We start from the raw sequence: 21064 nt of genomic DNA, 5'->3' as shown, positions 1-21064 counted from the left end.
ATACATTTTAGACCATACCGTCCACCCCTAGTACAGACTACTTCTAAATAATCCGGCACACAGAAGTACAGATTACTTCTAAATAATCCATCATTGTGTGATACAGACAGAACCATGTGTACCGGTACATAGTATAGCTAGCTGAGTGTAGTATAGTATAGTGTAGTATAGTATAGTATAGTATATTGTAGTATAGTATAGTATAGTATAGTGTATGGGTAGTTGCACTGTTTTCTGTACAAGACAAATGCGTTGAACACATGTATTTGGGCCACGGTTGTCGATATTGCATAGGCATGTTTGGACCACTTGCAGATGAGACGTTATGTTAGCGATCTAGCTGTATCGACTCCATTCATAATTTGCATTGTGTGTGTATATAGTTTTTTTTTTTTTATCTTTTTCCCCCCTCATTTTTACCGTTTGCACAGAACCAATGGTTGCTGACAGTCACCCAGTTTATAAAAGTATATACTGTAGGTAACATACCACACTTTTCTAATGCAGTCCATTGGCCTATTATTTATATACTTTGGAAGCATGTATTGGATATTTTTTGGTCCACAGATCATCTGGCGCTTCATCCATTTATCAATGGACAATGCAGTCATCGATGCGAGAGACCAAGTAAGATATGCCCTGTAGTTCATGTGACGTGAATGTTACCAGCAAACTTCTAAATGCACTGAAACAATGGTTGGTTATCCTCCAGTGTAACTGAGGGGTACAATTCCCTGACTGTATTGATAAGTATGGTATCATTAAACCACTACCGCTTTATGTACTTTAATTACTGGCCATACAGTACATGATATATAAATATGATGAACACTTCCCACAATGAATCGGTTCCACACAAAGTGGTAATTAAGTATTTATTGCAGCAAAAGGTACATAATATACTTCTCTATTTTACTTTGGATGCGCTTATAAGGCAAAGGAATGTGCGTAGGCAAATCAATAATGAATGTCCATTCTCTGGTTACGCAGGAGGTAATTATACAACCTGAATCTTAGGGAATTATATCTATGGTACACTAGTAATATATAGCGGGAGATACTGGAAGGGTCCCCCCGGTTGTAAGCCAGCAGGGGTAGAGGATCTGTCGGTAGTAGAGAGTCTGGTCAACGATGACTAAGGAGACTCCAAGTACAGGAGACGGTGCAATAGTCTCTTGATCCACAGACGAATACAGCTGTTCTCCGTAGACTGTAGCTCCACAGTGAAGAAAGCTAGCCGGCCTCAGGCTCTCTGAGGCGCAGACTCGACGTGGCTCCTCACAGGGTAAATCCCACACGTGTAGGCGTCGGCGATTCTCCGCTCCATAAATCACAGGACCAAAACAAATATAATCCAGCCGCAAAGGGCTATGTAGTCGTCGGGTAGATTAATCCAGTGTACATGTCCACACGGTTCTCGTCTAGGTCTCCTCGGGTGAAAGCGCCATGAAAGCAGCCCAGCCTGGATAAGCACTCTAGCTGATACGAGGAAGCGTTGGTGATGCTGGTCACTGTAGAACTTTAGCCGCACGATACACTATACACAAATAGACTATTACTGACTTAATAGAAATATGTCGCACTCGACGGTATAGCGCCAAACTCTGACAATTCAGTTATTAATTCGCACGCGGTCTCAATGCTCTTATTTGGGGCCAAACAGGCCATACTTCACCGCACGGAGTATCGTGGGTGAGGCTTCAACTTATTGGGTAACTCTACTTCTGTATTCACCTGCGCCATATTTATATGCACGGCGAACAATCTAGTGCCAACCTTAGAGCTGCCGCGATAACCGCATTACCGCGGTATCGCTGTTGCATCACGCTCACCGCAGAGTTAGGCTGAATACCGCGTCACCGCTGTTTTTTATCATAATAATAAAGTTGGCTTGCGGCTCTGCAGATATACCCTACTCGGTTCCAAGCGACCCTATTGGTCCAGCCTGGCTCTGCGGCTCTGCAGATACCCCCTACTCGACGCCTCTGAACGAAAACAGAACGTCCGCCATCTATACTGCCTCGCTAAGGATGCATTTCATTCAGGATTTGTTTGCGACAGAACCAAGTGCAATAAACAAAAAAGAATGGATTCACTGTGTATTCTGCCTTATTTATTGATGAAACAAAACCGACATCAACCCAATTTACCACCGAGCGGAGAGTTTAGTGTCACAACAAGATCGCTGATGTGTTAAGTTTGTTGTTGTTATCCGATATACACGAGAGGTAACGTTAAACCCGGGTTTGCTTGGTAGAATACACAATGAGAGGTAACGTTAGCTTTGGCAGAATAGACGCAACGAGAGTCTGGTTAATGTTGTTATTGATTGATTGATTGAAACTGTGTTAAACTCTGGCTTGCTGCAAGCCCTCGGACATCTATGCCCACGGAGCTTTCAGTGTACACAAGCGAGCGGCGGCGGCCCCGCCTGCATCCCCATTCCCCAAACGGAGTAGTACCTGGCTGCAGTGGAAAAGGAACGAAGTACCAGGTGCCTAAAGCGGGTCGAGTCGAGTAGGTAATATGCAGTGGAAAAGCGCCATTAGACTAGAGGCAGGCTATAAGAGTAGACTACTAAAAAAAAAAAAATGCATTCAAACTTTTTTTTTTTTTGTGCGCACTGTGCGGTAATTACCGCGGCGGTAGGAAATATTGCGCAAATTCGTGCGGTAAGGAAAATATCAATACCGCGGCAGCTCTAGCCAACCTCATTTCTGTCTCGTATCCCTGGGCAAGGCCGGGCATGTACAGACATGTCTTGACGGTGGCCTTGAACCTGACTCTGGAGGCATGGCCCTGGCGCCTGTGGACCGCTGTCCAATAGGAGAATGAAATATTATGGTCTGTACTAGGCTAAAGGGATATTCCGTGTATATGTACAAGGAATATACAAGGGATATCAAACGATATACAAATACTATGCAATATATATCAATCAATAAATATATATATTCGGTTTAATCTGATCCTTTGTAACATCCAGTGTTCACTTTTTATAAGGTATTGTCTTGGTAAATTACCATAATCCTATACTGTGAATGTTACCAACAAACTCCTAAATGCACTGACACAATGGTTGGTTATCATCAGCCAGTGTTCACTTTTTATAAGGTATTGTCTTGGTAAATTACCATAATCCTATACTGTGAATGTTACCAACAAACTCCTAAATGCACTGACACAATGGTTGGTTATCATCAGCCAGTGTTCACTTTTTATAAGGTATTGTCTTGGTAAATTACCATAATCCTATACTGTGAATGTTACCAACAAACTCCTAAATGCACTGACACAATGGTTGATTATCCTCCAGTGTTCACTTTTTATAAGGTATTGTATTGGTAAATTACCATAATCCTATACTGTGAATGTTACCAACAAACTCCTAAATGCACTGAAACAATGTTTGATTATCCTCCAGTGTTCACTTTTTATAAGGTATTGTATTGGTAAATTACCATAATCCTATACTGTGAATGTTACCAACAAACTCCTAAATGCACTGAAACAATGGTTGATTATCCTCCAGTGTTCACTTTTTATAAGGTATTGTATTGGTAAATTACCATAATCCTATACTGTGAATGTTACCAACAAACTCCTAAATGCACTGAAACAATGGTTGGTTATCATCAGCCAGTGTTCACTTTTTATAAGGTATTGTCTTGGTAAATTACTAGAGATGTTCCGATACCATTTTTCCCTTTCCGATCCGATTCCGATACCTAAGCTTTGGGTATCGGCCGATACCGATATTTATCCGATACCAGTGCATAAAAAAAAAATTAAAAAAAAAAATTATATAAATTATACTTTTTTTTTTTTTTTTTTAGATACTGTTATACTGTTTTTTAGTAATAACTAGAACGTATAGTATTTATTCAACAACAGGTGATTGTATAGATTTGTATTAGTATCATTAATCAATGAGTATGGGCTGCAGCACTGCAGATATACCCTACTCCAATGATCCACACGGACATTAAACGGTGTTGCACTCGCTACTCAGTGGCTCTGCAGATATACCCTATTCAGTCTGTAAGCTAGTGGCAGATAGAACGTTCATGTTGTGGTTTTTGATGCAAAATAAATATTCAACATTCTCTTTTGAAACTCCGCCTCAGACTCTTATCCTTTGGCACTTGCTGTACTTTGCTTGCAGGTCTGCAGCCATTATTGCTGGATTATGTGAATAGCACCAACTTTAGACACGGTAACGTTATCAAGCTAAGCTAACTGACCTAGCGCGTCTTCCCGCATTGATAACGTTAGTAATAGTCAGCTAACGCTAGTCCGTAGCTACTTAACTTAAATACAATTCACCGTGGGTGCATTATTGTTGATAGACGGTCACGGACAGTGTTAGGTCCTGGAGAAAGGACAGGCGATCATCTGATTTGATGTAACGTTAAAAGCGGATGTTGTTCCAACTAGCTATCTTTCCAGCTAATGCTATCATAACACCAGCCAAACACAGCCCGATTCCCGTCCGAGCTCCCCGTCACACCGCACTGTCGGGGACAATGGAATTTAAGAAAGTGTATCTGCTGTTAAAATGACACAGCATCACACTTTAAAACATGTTCATTTTATAATCCTCACTCTCCGCAGGACTCGGCAGGAGATAAATTACATCATGGGATCGGAGGCTAGAATTTACGTGTACTCGCCGATACCGATACCAGCGTTTTAGGCAGTATCGGCGGCATTTCCGATACCAGTATCGGAACAACTCTATAAATTACCATAATTTTATACTGTAAATGTTACCAGCATATAATGCACAGCAACAATGGTTGGTACTGATGACTTGTCACCCAGTTTATTGAACATATTTTACAATAAAAATGTTCATGGCATCAAAGTTTCAAGTTTTCTGCATTGTAAAGTATTCTGTATTTTATAATAATGTTTTCTGGACCTACACCAGTAGTTATAACTTACTTGTTCATTAGCGCCAGGCATGGTGGTTGATGAGGTAGTAGTATTTCCAGGTGAAACTAATTGATATATTATCAATACAAGATATTATTACTTTATGAATGTGTTTATCATGTATGGACGAATAAATTGGAAAACAGGTAGGTACAGAGCAACACAGTGTCTACAACACAGGAGCAGATTATGCACAGTACATGAATGAGAAACAGTCAAAATGTTTTTTTGTTTAGTTTATTGCATGCACATGATCTATAATACCTGATCGGTACAATATCTACTAACCTGATCAATACAATATATTCTCACCTGATCGATATAATAGTATTACTGCATTTCAAGTTTGTCAGTCAGTCGGACTGTCAATCAATCAATCAAACAATCTATGAATCAAACAATCAAACATTCTATCAATCAAACGACCAACAAATCAATCAATCAATCAAACAAATCAATCTATGAATCAAACGATCAACAAAACAATCAAACATTCTATCAAGCAAACGACCAACAAAACAATCAATCAAACCAATCAATCAATCAATCAAACAATCTATGAATCAAACGACCAACAAAACAATCAAACATTCTATCAATCAAACGACCAACAAATCAATCAATCAATCAAACAAATAAATCTATGAATCAAATGATCAACAAAACAATCAAACATGCTATCAATCAAACGACCAACAAATCAATCAATCAATCAAACAAATCAATCTATGAATCAAACGACCAACAAAACAATCAAACATTCTATCAATCAAACGACCAACAAATTAATCAATCAATCAAACAAATCAATCTATGAATCAAACGACCAACAAAACAATCAAACATTCTATCAATCAAACGACCAACAAAGTAATCAATCAATCAAATCAATCTATGAATCAAACGATCAACAAAACAATCAAACATTCTATCAATCAAACGACCAACAAATCAATCAATCAATCAAACAAATCAATCTATGAATCAAACGACCAACAAAACAATCAAACATTCTATCAATCAAACGACCAACAAATTAATCAATCAATCAAACAAATCAATCTATGAATCAAACGATCAACAAAACAATAAAACATTCTATCAATCAAAACAAAAAAACAATCTGTCAAACAATCAATCAATCAAACCATCCATCCATCCATCCCAGTCTAAATTGCTTTATAACACGTTCAGTACCTATTATCACCCCGCCGGCACACCGTTCATAAAAGTGCCTGTAACTCCTGTTCTAAATAATTTACCTCTACTTTTATCTTTTGTTGACGTTTTTTAACTTGTAATTGTGAACGAACGAATACATGCAGAAACAAACGGTTTTTTGCATTGTGTACATCAACTTGTCGTCTTCAAATGAGCCCAACCATTTCCCCATAGTTATAATATAAAATATAGAAATAGCTCCGCTAAGATCATGAGATATGCTAGAATCGCCCAGGAATCCTGGCAACCCACAGTCATTTTCCGGATTTTTGGCCGGCACCCAAAGTGTTAATATCGAGAGAAAAAAATGAACCAAAAACAGTGAACAGGAGGTCTATTTGTATTAAAAACAATAGATTGTTTTTCATTTAAATGTCTGGAAGAGCTAAAAAATAAAAATGTCATGATATTTCCATTGCCTTTTTTGTTTGTTGATTTAAATGTTACTGATTGTATTAAATGGGCACATAATATCGTCTCATATCGATCGCAGGCACCTGAATCGAATCGTATCGTATCGTGGCAGACTGTGTGATATCGGATAATATCGTATCGTTGTCCAAAGAATCGATATCGTATCGTATCGTGATTAAACTGGTGATTCCCACCCCTAATTGAAATACAAGAATTTTCAAGGATTTCCAGCCCCCGTACGAACCCTGTGATTACTAGATGCTATACTGAAGCACATCACAGGGGGGTAGAGGAATATCTGTCTTGAAACACAACTAGGGATGCTTCGTTCTAGAAGCGCGTTGTCATCTAGCCGAACACAGTTTGTTCTTGAAGTGAGACCGGCCGGGCCGGGCCGGGCAGCAGCAGGTGAGATTAAATCAAAGTTCTATATCCTTGACTTCGGAGAAGCATGAATCCTGCGCAGGTCGCACGAACGTGAAGACGACCGCGTGAAGTTTTAAACTTGCACAATCGCAACAAAACAGCGGCGGTCTGGAGTCCCGATATAGTGTGTGTGTGGATGTATTTTGGAGGGTCATCAAAGAGAAGTCACCTATTCTCAGTCCTCGCCCCACAATGGTGGAATGAACTGCCCACCCCAGTTAGGACAGCAGCTGAAACACGTCCAATCTTTCGCCGTCGACTAAAGACGCACTTCTTCAACCATTATCTAAAATGAAAAAATAATAATAATAATATCTAACCCTAACTAACCGTACTGTCATGCACTTGTCCTAATATACTAACCTACACTGTAGCACTCAACACTTTGATGAACATTGTTACTCAGCTGATAGAGTTGTGCCCTTCTTGCTGTCTTGTCGTACAGAACTTGTAAGTCGCTTTGGACAAAAGCGTTCAGCTAAATGACTAAATGTAAATGTATTTGCACTGACCTATGGCCCTCCTGAAGTTCTCCATCAGAACCTCCGTCTTCTTGATCTCCGACGAGTAGACCTCACTGCCCACCATGGGGCAGAAGGGCACCTTGTTGCCCAGCTCCTGGGCCATGGCCAAGGCCAGGGCGGTCTGTGGGCAGAGAGCGCCGCGGGGCCGCGTGAGACTCAACCCATTTAACAAGGCAATCAATCCACTTTCAACAGGTCTCCAACAACATTGGAGAAATAATAGGGCAGTACCGATTTCTCTTTTTACATTCGAAGCTTCTATTGAAGTATTTCGAACGAAGCTTCGAATGTCTGCCGTCATATTTTATGACGTAATCAAAAGAAAAAAATGTATCCGATTAAAAATGTATCCGATTAATTTTATTAAATCAACTTTCTTTAATGAATATAACTCGCCAGTTTCGTCAACATAAATAATCCAATCAGGGCACACAGTTGGTAGGAAAGTGATGGTGACGTCTTGATGGAGCGCCGAGCGGATGCAGACAGGCTACATCATTTATGATAAATGTTTTATTAAAATGTTTATGACGAGTCATATAGGGCTGCAACTAATGACTAATTTGGTAGTCGACTAATCTGCCGATTATTTTTTCGATTAGTCGACTAATCGAAAACCAATGTAAACAACAACAAAAAAAAATGTTTTTTTTTTTTTTTTTTTTTATTACCTATCTTTGTGAAAGTGGCTTCTCAGCTCTGGTCCAGCTGAAGACAGAGCAGAGGAACATATTGGACATTGAGCATGACCTCAGAGTTGCTTGTCTACCATCACCCCAGACTTTGAGACTCTTGTCAGGACCAAACAACAACATCATAACATGATGATCCCATAGCAAATTAAAATAATGACTCATGAAACATTTGAATTTGGATCTTTAAGCCACTTTAAATGAAAATGTATTTGAAGAACAATACAGCAATCACTCATAACAAGATAAATAAATTAAATAATACAAATTAAAGTGGAAGTGTACTTTAAATAACTTTTGTTTGCTGTGTGTGAGAGGAGTCCGTGTGTGTGTGTATGTGTGTGTGTCTTACTCTGATCGCTGTGTGAGTGAGAGGAGTGTGTGTACTGTGTAATTTGTGTGTGTGTCTTACTCTGATCGCTGTGTGAGTGAGAGGTGTGTACTGTGTAATTTGTGTATGTGTGTGTGTCTTACTCTGATCGCTGTGTGTGAGTGAGAGGAGTGTGAATGTGTGTGTGTGTCTTACTCTGATCGCTGTGTGTGAGAGAGAGGAGTGTGAATGTGTGTCTTACTCTGATCGCTGTGTGTGAGTGAGAGGAGTGTGTATGTGTGTGTGTCTTACTCTGATCGCTGTGTGTGAGTGAGAGGAGTGTGTATGTGTGTGTCTTACTCTGATCGCTGTGTGTGAGTGAGAGGAGTGCGTGTGTAATGTATTGTGTGTCTAGTCTAATCATCATCTCCTGCAGGGGAACAATGTTTTCAATGTCCAAAATTTGCTATGGGATCATCATGTTATGATGTTGTCTGGAACCCTGAGAAGCCACTCTCACAAAGATAGGTAGTGCACAAAAAAAAAAAAAAAAAAAAAAATTAAATAATTTTTTTTTTATGACTAATCGACGCAACAATTTCTCGTCGACGATTTTTTATAATCGACGTCGTCGATTATGTCGACTAATCGTTGCAGCCCTAGAGTCATATACTATAATAGTATAACACTATAATATTAGTGTAGCCTAATCTTTATCTGCAACTGTGGAGAAAAACCCCATTGGTTTAAACAGAATGAATAGACACACAAAAAGAAAAAATATATATATATATATATATATATATATATATATATAAAATAAATTCGAATGTTGATTTAGAATTCGAATGTCAACATTATGAACGAAGCTTCGAACTCTTCGGTACAGCGCTAGTTAATAACTATTAACAATGTGAACAATAGTCTTCTGCCCACGGTACCTTCCCTGTGCCCGGAGGTCCAGCCAGCAGAACCGCCCGTCCTGCCATCTTCTTCGAGCGGATCAGCTCCACGATGATGCCGCAGGCCTGGGGACGGACAGGGACAAACAACCTGGCACATTAGCTAACAGATACCTTGTATTGTATAAGTTTGTATAATAATAATAATGGCTTGGATTTATATAGCGCTCTTCATGACACCCAGAGCGCTTCACAGAGTCCATTATTAGTTCATACACAGTCATACCGGTGGTGGTAAGCTACAATTGCAGCCAGAGATAGAATATATGTTGTGTATTATGTTTAGTTCTATAGTTTAGTTTATGGTCTACACAGTTATTTTATACAATTAGCATAGTTTTGTACAGATAGAAATATACGTTGTGTACCATGTTGTTTACAAATCTATTACGGTCGAGGAGCCGGGGGAAAACAAGCATCTCACGTTATGAACGCATGTACATTTAAAAAACTGTGAGAATAAAATTATCTGCATCTAAGCCGATTGAGGCCAGTGTTTCCCCTAGGATTTTTTTCAGGGGGGGGGGGGGGGGGGGGGGGTGGTAGGCCTCCAAAACTACTAGTGTTGTCGCGGGGCGCGCGTGTCACGGATATGTGGTGTCAACAGTGTCGTCATAGACGTGCGCAGTAAGGCGGTTGTTAGTATCGGTGCATTTCTCTACACCGAGCTGAAATGAAACGATTGCACATAAATTAGGTAAATAAATATTAACAAGGTGATTGACAGATGCAGAATGGGTACAATACAGTATGGCTCAATACACACAATTGTTAAGGGGATGCAGACCAGAGAAAGACTTTCGTCTCGTTTACATCAGGGTCCCCCCATTTTCAATTCATCATGAATTGTAAGTAAGGGTGCAATTAGCGCTGTGCAATCCATTCTTTGTGGATCTAGCCCTGAGACTTGTCACGCGCGACGCTAGTCAGTCTCGGAGTGGATTTGGCAGCTCGCCAACGTTACTGTGATTAAAGCAAACTTTAATAAAAAAATATATAAAATATTTTTTTATAATTATTTTATTATAAAATAAAAACACACACGGCGGGGTTTGAAAAGTCGGCGTTGCTAATAAACATTTTAAATCATTTTTATAAACTGGTCAACACGGCATTATTTCCGGCGTTGGGTGCGTGATGCGCATGCGCTGTGATCCGTTGTACTGTAGGCCTACTTGTGCTGCATGATGACATTTTAATCTAATTGAGGCAAAACAAAAAAATGCTTAACAGCGCCACCGTCTGTCTGTATGGAATATTTCCTGAAACAGTGTGTGTGTGCTGTAATATTTTTTTAACAGGTCTCCTTGTCTCCATGTCTGATGACCTGTCCTGGGGGGTCAGCATTGCCTCTGCTGTGGGCAAAGCACAGCAGCGCCTTTTCTATCTGAGGAAGCTTAAATGGGCCAAACTCCCACAGGGACTGATGGCCAACTTCTACCACTGCGCAGTAGAGAGTGTGCTCACGTACGGACTACTGGTGTGGTTCTCCAGCTGCACCAGGGCAGAGAAGGAGGCCCTCCACAGAGTGGTCAAGGCTGCGAGGAGGATCACTGGAGCTAGCCTCCCAGATATCTCCACAGTCTTTACCTCCCGCTGCCTACGGCGTGTGAATAACATCTTACAGGACCAGTACCACCCAGCACACCATCTCTTTCAACTGCTGCCCTCTGGTCGAAGGTATAGATCCATCCAGTCCGGAACCAGCAGACTGACCAACAGCCTCTATCCACGGGCTGTCAGGCTGCTCAACTTGATACTTTATTATTATATTACTATTATTATTGACATTATTATTTTGCACATGCTATATCTTATGTTTGTATGCCAGTGGTGATGTTCCTAACAAATTTTCGTTGTACCAACAATGACAAATAAAGATCTATCCATCTATCTTGTAGAAATAAAAGGAGAGGATTTGGATGTTAACCCTTTCACTGCCGCTCTACCAAAACGGTTAACCCTTTCACTGCGACAATACACAGAGGGTTAACCCTTTCACTGCCACATGACAGCAGGTTAACCCTTTCACTGCCACACGACAGCCGGTTAACCCTTTCACTGCCACACGACAGCCGGTTAACCCTTTCACTGCGACAATACACAGAGGATTAACCCTTTCACTGCCACACAACAGCCGGTTAACCCTTTCACTGCCACACGACAGCCGGTAAAACCCTTTCACTGCCACAAGACAGCAGGTTAACCCTTTCACTGCGACAATACACAGAGGGTTAAATGCAGGTTATATATTGAAGATATATAACGTGTTGTAAGTAACCTGGTTACCTCTCTGGCCGTCTCCTGCCCCACCAGACCAGAAGCTGTCTGCTTGGCGTTGCCGGCCTCGTCCAGCCCCAGTCCTTTCACGTGACTGTGCGCCGCCACGCGCTGTGTTTTGGTCGTGCTCTTCACCTCCTCGATCTTCATGATGGCTGCTGCTGCTGCGTTGTTGTGTTTAGGCCAGATAATATCTTGAATGAATGCGTTTATTTATTTCGAACATAAATTGAAAATAAATAATAATAAAAAACTAAACAATTCCGCGCGGGGAAATTGTGAAAGTGTGGGTGATGCCTGTGCAGCGCGGCCTACAGGAGAGATTCTGTATTGTCTCTGTATTCTCTTTCCACAGCAAAACGGTCGGCAAGACACCTTGGTTGAGAAATGCAGGCTTCAATCTATATGTTGTTTAGTCTTCAATCTATATGTTGTTTAGTCTATCTGTTCAGCACTGTTTCAAGATGCACAATGAGATCTTCTTCTTCTTCTTCTTCTTCTTCTTCTTCTTCTTCTTCTTCTTCTTCTTCTTCTTCTTCTTCTTCTTCTTCTTCTTCTTCTTCTTCTTCTTCTTCTTCTTCTTCTTATTTGAATTAGAGAATTGTTGAATATATATAGATACACAAATGTTCTAGAATGTTTAAATTATGACATCATACTGTGACATCACAAATGTTCTAGAATGTTCTATTATGACATGATACTGTGACATCACAAATGTTCTAGAATGTTCTATTATGACATCATACTGTGACATCACAACGGAAGGGAACATTTGAGTTCCATTTGAATAATATAAATAATATGTTTGGTAAGGCTGTCCCCGAAGCCTGTTTTTGGGAAGTCCGGCTGCCTGAATACTTTCGACAACAAATGTTTGTTTCCGCGTCTCTGATTGGCCACACGCGTTTCTGGTCATGTGACATGTGCGCCAATCGTGGGACCGCAAGTGTCTACACTGGTTAAGCTTAGGCGCTCTTTCGAAGTTGGTTAAGGTTAGAGTTTGTCTTAGAGCAGGGCGATAGAACGCCAGGTAGTTTGCAGGCTGTTAGACCCGGAAATAGGCGCAGAACTTGCTGTCCCACGATTGGCGCACATGTCACATGACCTGGCCAATCAGAGCGCAAAACTCGAACGCGGAAACAAACATTTGTTGTCGAAAGTATTCACGCAGTGCGGCTAGTTATAACAAGCACGTTACATGACCGGCACTTCGACCCTGCTGCCCTGTACTCTACTGCGGTTCAGATTAATACAGGAAAAGGTATCCATTATTGGGGGATATGAAAATAAATCCTGAATTCATCTGCGAGTTGTAAACTGTATGGAAACGTGAAGTTAGCTCATGCTACTGGAAACCGGACGCCTCGTCATTAAATTAAGTAAAAAATTATGACGGCCCTTTTATTTTACCCGCGGTTGTCTGTTCTACACCCGCGGGTGACTTGACAACACCGCGGGATTGCAGTGATGCGGTTATCGCGACAGCCCTACGATGTAGCAGTACTGTCTATCTGTATGTCGTGTATGTCATATATGTTATGATGAATTGAAAATGGGGGACCCTGATGTAAACAAGACGAAAGTCTTTCTCTGGTCTGCATCCCCTTAACAATTGTGTGTATTGAGCTGTACTGTACTGTACCCATTCTGCAATATGTTAATAAAGTTTTCAATCAATCAATCAATCCAACTGTCTGTCTGTATGGAATATTTCCTGAAACAGTGTGTGTGCTGTAATATTTTTTTAACAGGTCTCCTTGTAGAAAAAAAAGGGAGAGTATTTGGATGTTAACCCTTTCACTGCCGCACTACCAAAACGGTTAACCCTTTCACTGCGACAATACACAGAGGGTTAACCCTTTCACTGCCACACGACAGCCGGTTAACCCTTTCACTGCGACAATACACAGAGGGTTAACCCTTTCACTGCCACACAACAGCCGGTTAAACCTTTCACTGCCACACGACAGCCGGTTAACCCTTTCACTGCCACAGAACAGCGGGTTAACCAGGGCTCCAGAGTGTGACTGTTTTGGTCGCACTGTACACCCAAAAATCTGTGTAGTGCGACTGAATATTTTCCATTGTCGCACCCGTGCAATGGTACGTTAACGGAACGCACGTGCATAACTTTTTTTTGTGTGCCGAATTTTATTCAAAACTCCCAAGTTCACCTCCTTCCCAAAATATAATTTGCGCAGAGTGCCAGGTGTTGGTTCAGCCCACGCACGACACTGAGAGCGTACCTGTAATGTAGCATAGCCTCATAGTGTGGCGAACACACACACACCCTCTCTCTCATGCGTGAGGTCACGGGCTGTCCCATCGGAGATCAAATACATTTTTTCAAGTCGATTATTAATTTGAATATAGAATATTCATCGACAGCCCTACTTAACAGTAACTGCACACTACATCACCCCTGAGTGGAACATGGAAAGCCAAACTTTCCCCCACTGTACCGAAAACCCGTACCGAACCGTGACTTAAAAACCGAGGTGCGTACCGAACCGTGGTTTGTGTACCGTTACACCCCTAGTGTGTATTGTGTCGCGTCTTTTCCCCCCATGTGCTGCATTCTGCAAAGACCCGCTCCGCTCTGCCTTTGATTGGCGCTGATCATCACCCTGACATTCTTGAATTAAAATGAAGAGAACTATAGATAATTTTTTTGTAAATTAAAGATGTTGCATGCTTGTACCCGTCTTATTCCTGTTTACAATAATTTACATAACATCTTAAGAAATTACTAATGTGTATGGGAACTGACATAAAGGGTAAAGGTAATGCTTAAAATGTATTATTGCAGCAGCAAAAGGCGTGGTGAACATTTTTGGGTGCACCTAAATTATGTGCTGGTGCACCTAAATGAAAAAGTTAGTCTGGAGCCCTGTTAACCCTTTCACTGTCTGCCACACGACAGCCGGTTAACCCTTTCACTGCGACAATACAGATGGTTAACCCTTTCACTGCCACACGACAGCAGGTTAGCCCTTTCACTGCCACACGACAGCCGGCTAACCCTTTCACTGCCACACGACAGTGCAGGTTAACCCTTTCACTGCGACAATACACAGAGGGTTAACCCTTTCACTGCCACACAACAGCAGGCGAACCCTTTCACTGCCACACGACAGCCGGTTAACCCTTTCACTGCCACACAACAGTGGCAGGTTAACCCTTTCACTGCCACACACGACAGCCGGTTAACCCTTTCACTGCCACACGATAGCCGGCTAAGCCTTTCACTGCCACGGCGACCGTCGGTTGTGTGATAGTAAAGGGTTAACCTTCTGTCGTGTGGCAGTGACAGGGTTAATGCAGGTTATATATTGAAGATATATAATGTGTTGTAAGTAACCTGGTTACCTCTCTGGCCGTCTCCTGCCCCACCAGACCAGAAGCCGTCTGCTTGGCGTTGCCGGCCTCATCCAGCCCCAGTCCTTTCACGTGACTGTGCGCCGCCACGCGCTGTGTTTTAGTCGTGCTCTTCACCTGAATGAATGAATGAATGAATTGATTGATTGAAAAGTTTATTAACAGATTGCAGAATGGGTACAGTACAGTACAGCTCAATACATACAATTGTTAAGAGGATGCAGACCTGAGAAAGACTTTTGTCTTGTTTACATCAGGGTCCCCCATTTTCAATTCATCATATGACACACACGACATACAGATAGACAGTACTGCTACATCTATACATTTATGACATACCAGATTTGCAAATACAGTACCGTTTGTGATACTAAAAAAATCCAGAAAAAGAGTGTATATACATTTGACATAGAAACTGTGCATTGGAGGAGGTTGGGTGGGGGGGTGGGGCTGTACATTGGAGGTGGGGGGGGGGGTTGGGTAGGGGGGACACACGCTGTACATTGGAATACTGACAAACATTTGACATAGAAACTGTACATTGGAGGAGGTTGGGTAGGTGGGGTGGGGTTGGGTGGGGCTGTACATTCTTTATTAACAGATTGCAGAATGGGTACAATACAGTACGGCTCAATACACACAATTGTTAAGGGGATGCAGACCAGAGAAAGACTTTCGTCTTGTTTACATCAGGGTCCCCCATTTTCAATTCATATTGACATTTATGACATACACAACGTGGACATATAGATACCTCCTCGATCTTCATGATGGCCGCTGCTGCTGCTGCGTTGTTGTGTTTATGAAATTAGCACTTTTATTATTAAGACTATATAAAAGGCACAATAAAGGCGAGTAATGATGCCTTCTAATACGTTCTTCGTTCTCAACGTTCTACTATCGGCGGCGCGGAAACTCACAACACTGTGTTTCCATGCGGGTTACTAGGGCGAGGAGGAGGAGGAGGAGGAGGAGGAAGTGACGTCAGAAGCACCGCCCACCCGTGTCGAACGATACAGCCATTGGATGTTTTCGTACCCCATGTAACGCGTTCCGTTGGCTAAAATGCACGTCAGTCAATCTACACCCCCCCCCCAAAAGACAAACCGCCCCCTCGCGCGTGTTTTCATTTCCGCTTGTGTTTAGGTTTTATTTTTTATTTTCATTAGGTTTGTATCGGGTGGTGATGTTAGAGTTGGGTGTTTTTTGTTCTGGGTTTGTTGGTTTTTTTCTTCATTGTTTTCTTTTCTTTGCCGGGTTCTTCTTCTTGCCGTATCCGCTCCAGTTGCTGGGTTGTACCGTAGGTGGCGGTATGCGCCTTTCTGTGGTTGCGACCCGCCATTAACTCCAGAGGAGAAGAAGAAGAAGAAGATTTCCGCTTTGTGTTTCACTCACTTTCGACGTGAAAGAAACCTGTCCGTGACGACTAGCTGACCGTCTTCACCGGACCCGGTATGAAAAAACCGATTCACCGGGCAAACAAATTAGAGACACGTCGTCCCACACCGACACTGGATTAGAATGTGTTGGTTTTTGTCCAAAAAATAATAATGCGACGATAAAGATTATTTGTATTGTTTTGTACTCATCATCATCACACCGAGGCAAACGTTCCGCTTCGTCCCAGTTCTCCCCGGACGGAGTTCACCGACACTCAGGAAGAAGAAAATACAATAGTTTGACAGAAAAGTTGCCTCAAAAACAGCTGCAATGGGTCAATCCCTCTGGTGACTCTGGATAACAGTTCAGTGCTATTCGAACGAGTGTATATATTAATTATAATTTAACATTTCGACAGCTCTAAGGCTAATTTCAGTCAATGCACATGTAATGGAAACAACGGAAGTTAATGTCAGCAACTGTTTAATAGATAAGTAAATAATAATCTTAACATTGAGCTCAAGGTCCAAACAAACCCCAAGTGGAACCTGCACTGTCTGTCTGTCACTGAGTTGTCGTGTTACAACAACAAGTCAAAGAAGGGCTGAATTTCCCCAAGGGGATCAATAAAGGAATATCTTATCTTATCTTATAATGGCAGACTGCTGTACTAACAATCGCAGCAAAACGTTGAATTTCAACGTGGGGGTCCTCGGCCATGTTGACAGGTATGTCATAAATGTATAGATGTAGCAGTACTGTCTATCTGTATGTCTATCTGTATGTCGTGTATGTTATGATGAATTGAAAATGTGGGACCCTGATGTAAACAAGACGAAAGTCTTTCTCTGGTCTGCATCCCCTTAACAATTGTGTTGTATTGAGCCGTACTGTATTGTACCCATTCTGCAATCTGTTAATAAAGTTTTCAATCAATCAAACAGCGGGAAGACCTCGCTCGCCAGGGCGCTCAGCAGCATCGCCTCCACCGCCGCCTTCGACAAGAACCCCCAGTCCCGAGAGAGAGGCATCACCCTGGACCTGGGCTTCTCCTCCTTCACCGTGGGCCTCCCCGACCACCTGCTGCAGGACCAGGACAGCAGCACCGGGGGGGCGGGACACGGCTACGACAGCCTGCAGTTCACACTGGTGGACTGTCCGGGGCACGCCTCTCTGATCCGTACCATCATCGGGGGTAAGGTTTTTAACTGATAAATACGAGATAATAAGATATTCCTTTATTGACTTAGTGATTGAAATTCGGGCAAAAAAAACAGAGGTGAAACATACCTAAAAAGTAGGGGTGCACCGATATATCGGTCGGGTATCGGTATCGGCCGATAAGTGCCTTGTTGACTCAAATGTGCCGATGGCAGTAGCCGATAAATATCCATCAATTTGTGTCGCGTCAATCTGGTCCACACATTCAAACTTTGAAAAAAGTTTCAGTCAGGCGACCTGCACAACGCCGCACCCACACGCACACGCTACTGCATCAAAGTTACTACTTATGATTAACAAAGGCATTCGTTTTGTGGCATTAACGTTATATAGTTACACGTTCAATAACATCAGCATATTTACCCGAACATAGCAAGCATTACTCATTCATATCGCAGTTCCTTCCTTTGCTCAGAGAGCCCGTACTGAATTGTACCAATTCTGCAATATGTTAATAAAGTTTTCAATCAAACAAATGTATAGAAAAGCTTTTATTATAACATTCGTTGCAGTAAAATCATTATGCCTCGTTTGGTCATCCTGTGGAGCGCTGGTAGTCCACTCGTGGCCGGCGGGGAGCTAACATTATTAGCTTGGTTGTTGAGCTCTCATCAAAATCAATGGCGGACATCCCGGAAGTAAAAAACGAAAAGGCGCTTGCCGATTGGTGGTAAGAACAGCAGAGGCGGGTGCAAGCGGTGTGACGTAATTGGCAGAATTGACTGTCAATCAAAATTGTTCTGTTGCATTGCTTTGGTTGAGAGATAGTGCTCTCTTATTAAAACTAATGGTGGAATTAATACCATAAACATATTTCTTGGTGTTTCCTTTTTTTAAGTAAGTAAAGAGGCCTATGTTCATATCGGTGAGCACAATTTGTAACACAAAAAGAGAGACGTGTAGCCTATTTATTTATTTAATATTTTATTTATTCATTTTATTATTATTATTTTATTTGTTGCCATGCCAAAAATAATAGTCAAGCATAGGGCTAACACATTTTCATAAACAATAATATATTTTTTTGTTATATGGTTATAATAAAAGCTTTTCTATACATTTGTCTGATTGATTGAAAACTTTATTAACAGATTGCAGAATGGGTACAATACAGTACAGCTCAGTGGACTGGAGGATGAAGACCAGAAAAATAATTTCGGCTTTTTTACATTAGGGTCCTCTAATAATAATATATAAAAAAAAATATATATATATATATATATAAGCTGATAGCATCATGCTGGATTCATCCGGATAAAATGTGCCGGAAGGTATGGGTTCTTAACTATCTCGATGTGATTTATCTAGAGATATCTACCACAGCCTGTTTGGAGGATCTTAGTGACCTGGACGCTGAGTAGGGGGTGATGAGCTCTGTGATGTACAGGGGTGCTGCCCCCGATAGTGCCTTAACTCTTTGACTGCCACCAGCTTTCGCCATCTTTACTAAATGGCGCCAGCATTATTGACCATTTTAGCAATGTTTGCAGACCCATTGTGTGTTCTGTATTATAGCTATGGAGACAATAGTATGGCTCATTTTACAGGCTCATTTTACAGGCATTGTTCATAGTCCATTACTGACTAATCAGTTAATTTCTACACACTGTAGTTTGTTACACGCTAAACATCGCCCCATTTCCAAAATAATCCAGTCTTTTTTCATAGATTGCGAGATATGACGCGTTTTATGCAATAAGCCCAAATCGTTCTGGTTGATCGCCTGAAGCCCCAAATACTCCCAAAATCGGTTTGGCGGTCAATGAGTTAAAGGCCAGGAGGAAGATTTTAAATTCTATTCTAAATGGGACTGGGAGCCAGTGTAGGGAGGCTAGAACTGGTGTGATGTGTTCTCTCTTTCTGGTGCCGGTAAGGAACCTAGCTGCAGAGTGCTGGACCATTTGAAGGCGGGACATGGCTGCTGGACTAATGCCGGTTTAGAGGGCATTGCAGTAGTCAAGGTGTGAATACTGTGAATATATTTTTCAGTTAGTTAGATTCTAAAAATATAAATTTAAATATAAAATATAAAAATATATTCACAGTATTCAGTGTCATACGGTGCATAAGGCTAGTATTAGTAGTAATAGTATTACCCATTCAATATGCACATGACAGAAAATATTATATGGCATATAATATTTTCTGTCATGTGCATATTGAATGGGTATATAATATAATATGCTATTTTATATATCATTGTAACAGTGTAGTGTAGGACTTACAAGAATGACAAGACTGTAACTGTAACTTCTCAAGTTTATTTCACACTCTGCATACACACTGACAACACACACACTCAGTTCAATGGGCATGAGAAAACATGTGTTTACATTGCCAAAGCAAAAAGTGGAACAATACAATAAAAATATATGTACAATAAAAAAAGGAATAGGAATGATGTGTTAAACAGAGCTGTCACATTGCAAAATGGAATACAATCAAAAAACAATTCCACAAAAAGGTCTGTCAACAGTCACTGATAGTTCTCCTTTATCTGTTTTTTTTTTATTAAATGTCTCTACCTTAGTGAGAACGCTGGCACTGGGAAGAGGTAGCTAGTTTTTCAATGTCTGGGTTGTAGGAGCTGGTTGCAAGCCTCAGGCAGTCCACAATATGGTCATCTGTTAGGGTGTGTTCACATCTGAAAGTCCGGGGATAGTCCGGACTTTCTAATTTGTTTACAAATTAGATCCGCACCAAATGTGAAAATGATACATTGTTTAATTTTGGTCTGCGTTCACACTACCCTGTTTGGTGCAGAGAGAGAGAGAGAGAGAGAGAGAGAGAGAGAGAGAGAGAGAGAGAGAGAGAGAGAGAGAGAGAGAGAGAGAGAGAGAGAGAGAGAGGAGAGAGAGAGAGAGAGAGAGAGAGAGAGAGAGAGAGAGAGAGAGAGAGAGAGAGAGAGAGAGAGAGAGAGAGAGAGAGAGAGAGAGAGAGAGAGAGAGAGAGAGAGAGAGGAGAGAGAGAGAGAGAGAGAGAGAGAGAGAGAGAGAGAGAGAGAGAGAGAGAGAGAGAGAGAGAGAGAGAGAGAGAGAGAGAGAGAGAGAGAGAGAGAGAGAGAGAGAGAGAGAGAGAGAGAGAGGAGAGAGAGAGAGAGAGAGAGAGAGAGAGAGAGAGAGAGAGAGAGAGAGAGAGAGAGAGAGATCCTGCGTAAGCTGTCAACTACTAGACAGCTGCATAGAAGCAGCAGCTCGAGATGCGTTGTTGTTACAGAGCTGCACGCTGCTATTATGAAATTACCCAAAAAGTATGTAAGCTTTTTTTTTCTTTATCTGAGAGAATGTCCGCGAATGTCCTCCTCACGCGAAAGTT

The 21064-nt window shown here is 41.5% G+C and overlaps 2 protein-coding genes across 2 annotated transcripts in view; one reads left to right on the top strand and one right to left on the bottom strand.

The window, feature by feature from the left end:
• The window catches only part of ruvbl1 (RuvB-like AAA ATPase 1), an 88060-nt gene extending 76123 nt beyond the window's left edge, over positions 1 to 11937 (bottom strand). The window contains 3 exon segments of the mRNA XM_084339368.1: positions 7512 to 7644; positions 9467 to 9553; positions 11777 to 11937. Of these exon segments, the coding sequence (XP_084195494.1) occupies positions 7512 to 7644; positions 9467 to 9553; positions 11777 to 11917 (361 nt within the window). The 5' untranslated portion in view covers positions 11918 to 11937.
• A 4910-nt stretch (positions 11938 to 16847) lies between these two features.
• The window catches only part of eefsec (eukaryotic elongation factor, selenocysteine-tRNA-specific), a gene marked incomplete at its 3' end in the record, with an annotated part of 23515 nt that continues 19298 nt past the window's right edge, over positions 16848 to 21064 (top strand). Inside the window, exons 1-2 of the mRNA XM_084339369.1 lie at positions 16848 to 17256; positions 17473 to 17723. Coding sequence (XP_084195495.1) covers positions 17183 to 17256; positions 17473 to 17723 — 325 coding nt within the window. The 5' untranslated portion in view covers positions 16848 to 17182. The remainder of the gene's footprint in view (positions 17257 to 17472; positions 17724 to 21064) is intronic.

Source organism: Notolepis coatsorum, assembly GCF_963971535.1.
Source record: "Notolepis coatsorum genome assembly, contig: SCAFFOLD_257, whole genome shotgun sequence".
In the NCBI taxonomy this organism is placed as follows: Eukaryota; Metazoa; Chordata; class Actinopteri; order Aulopiformes; family Paralepididae; genus Notolepis; species Notolepis coatsorum.
This window is presented reverse-complemented; position numbering and strand designations above follow the sequence as displayed.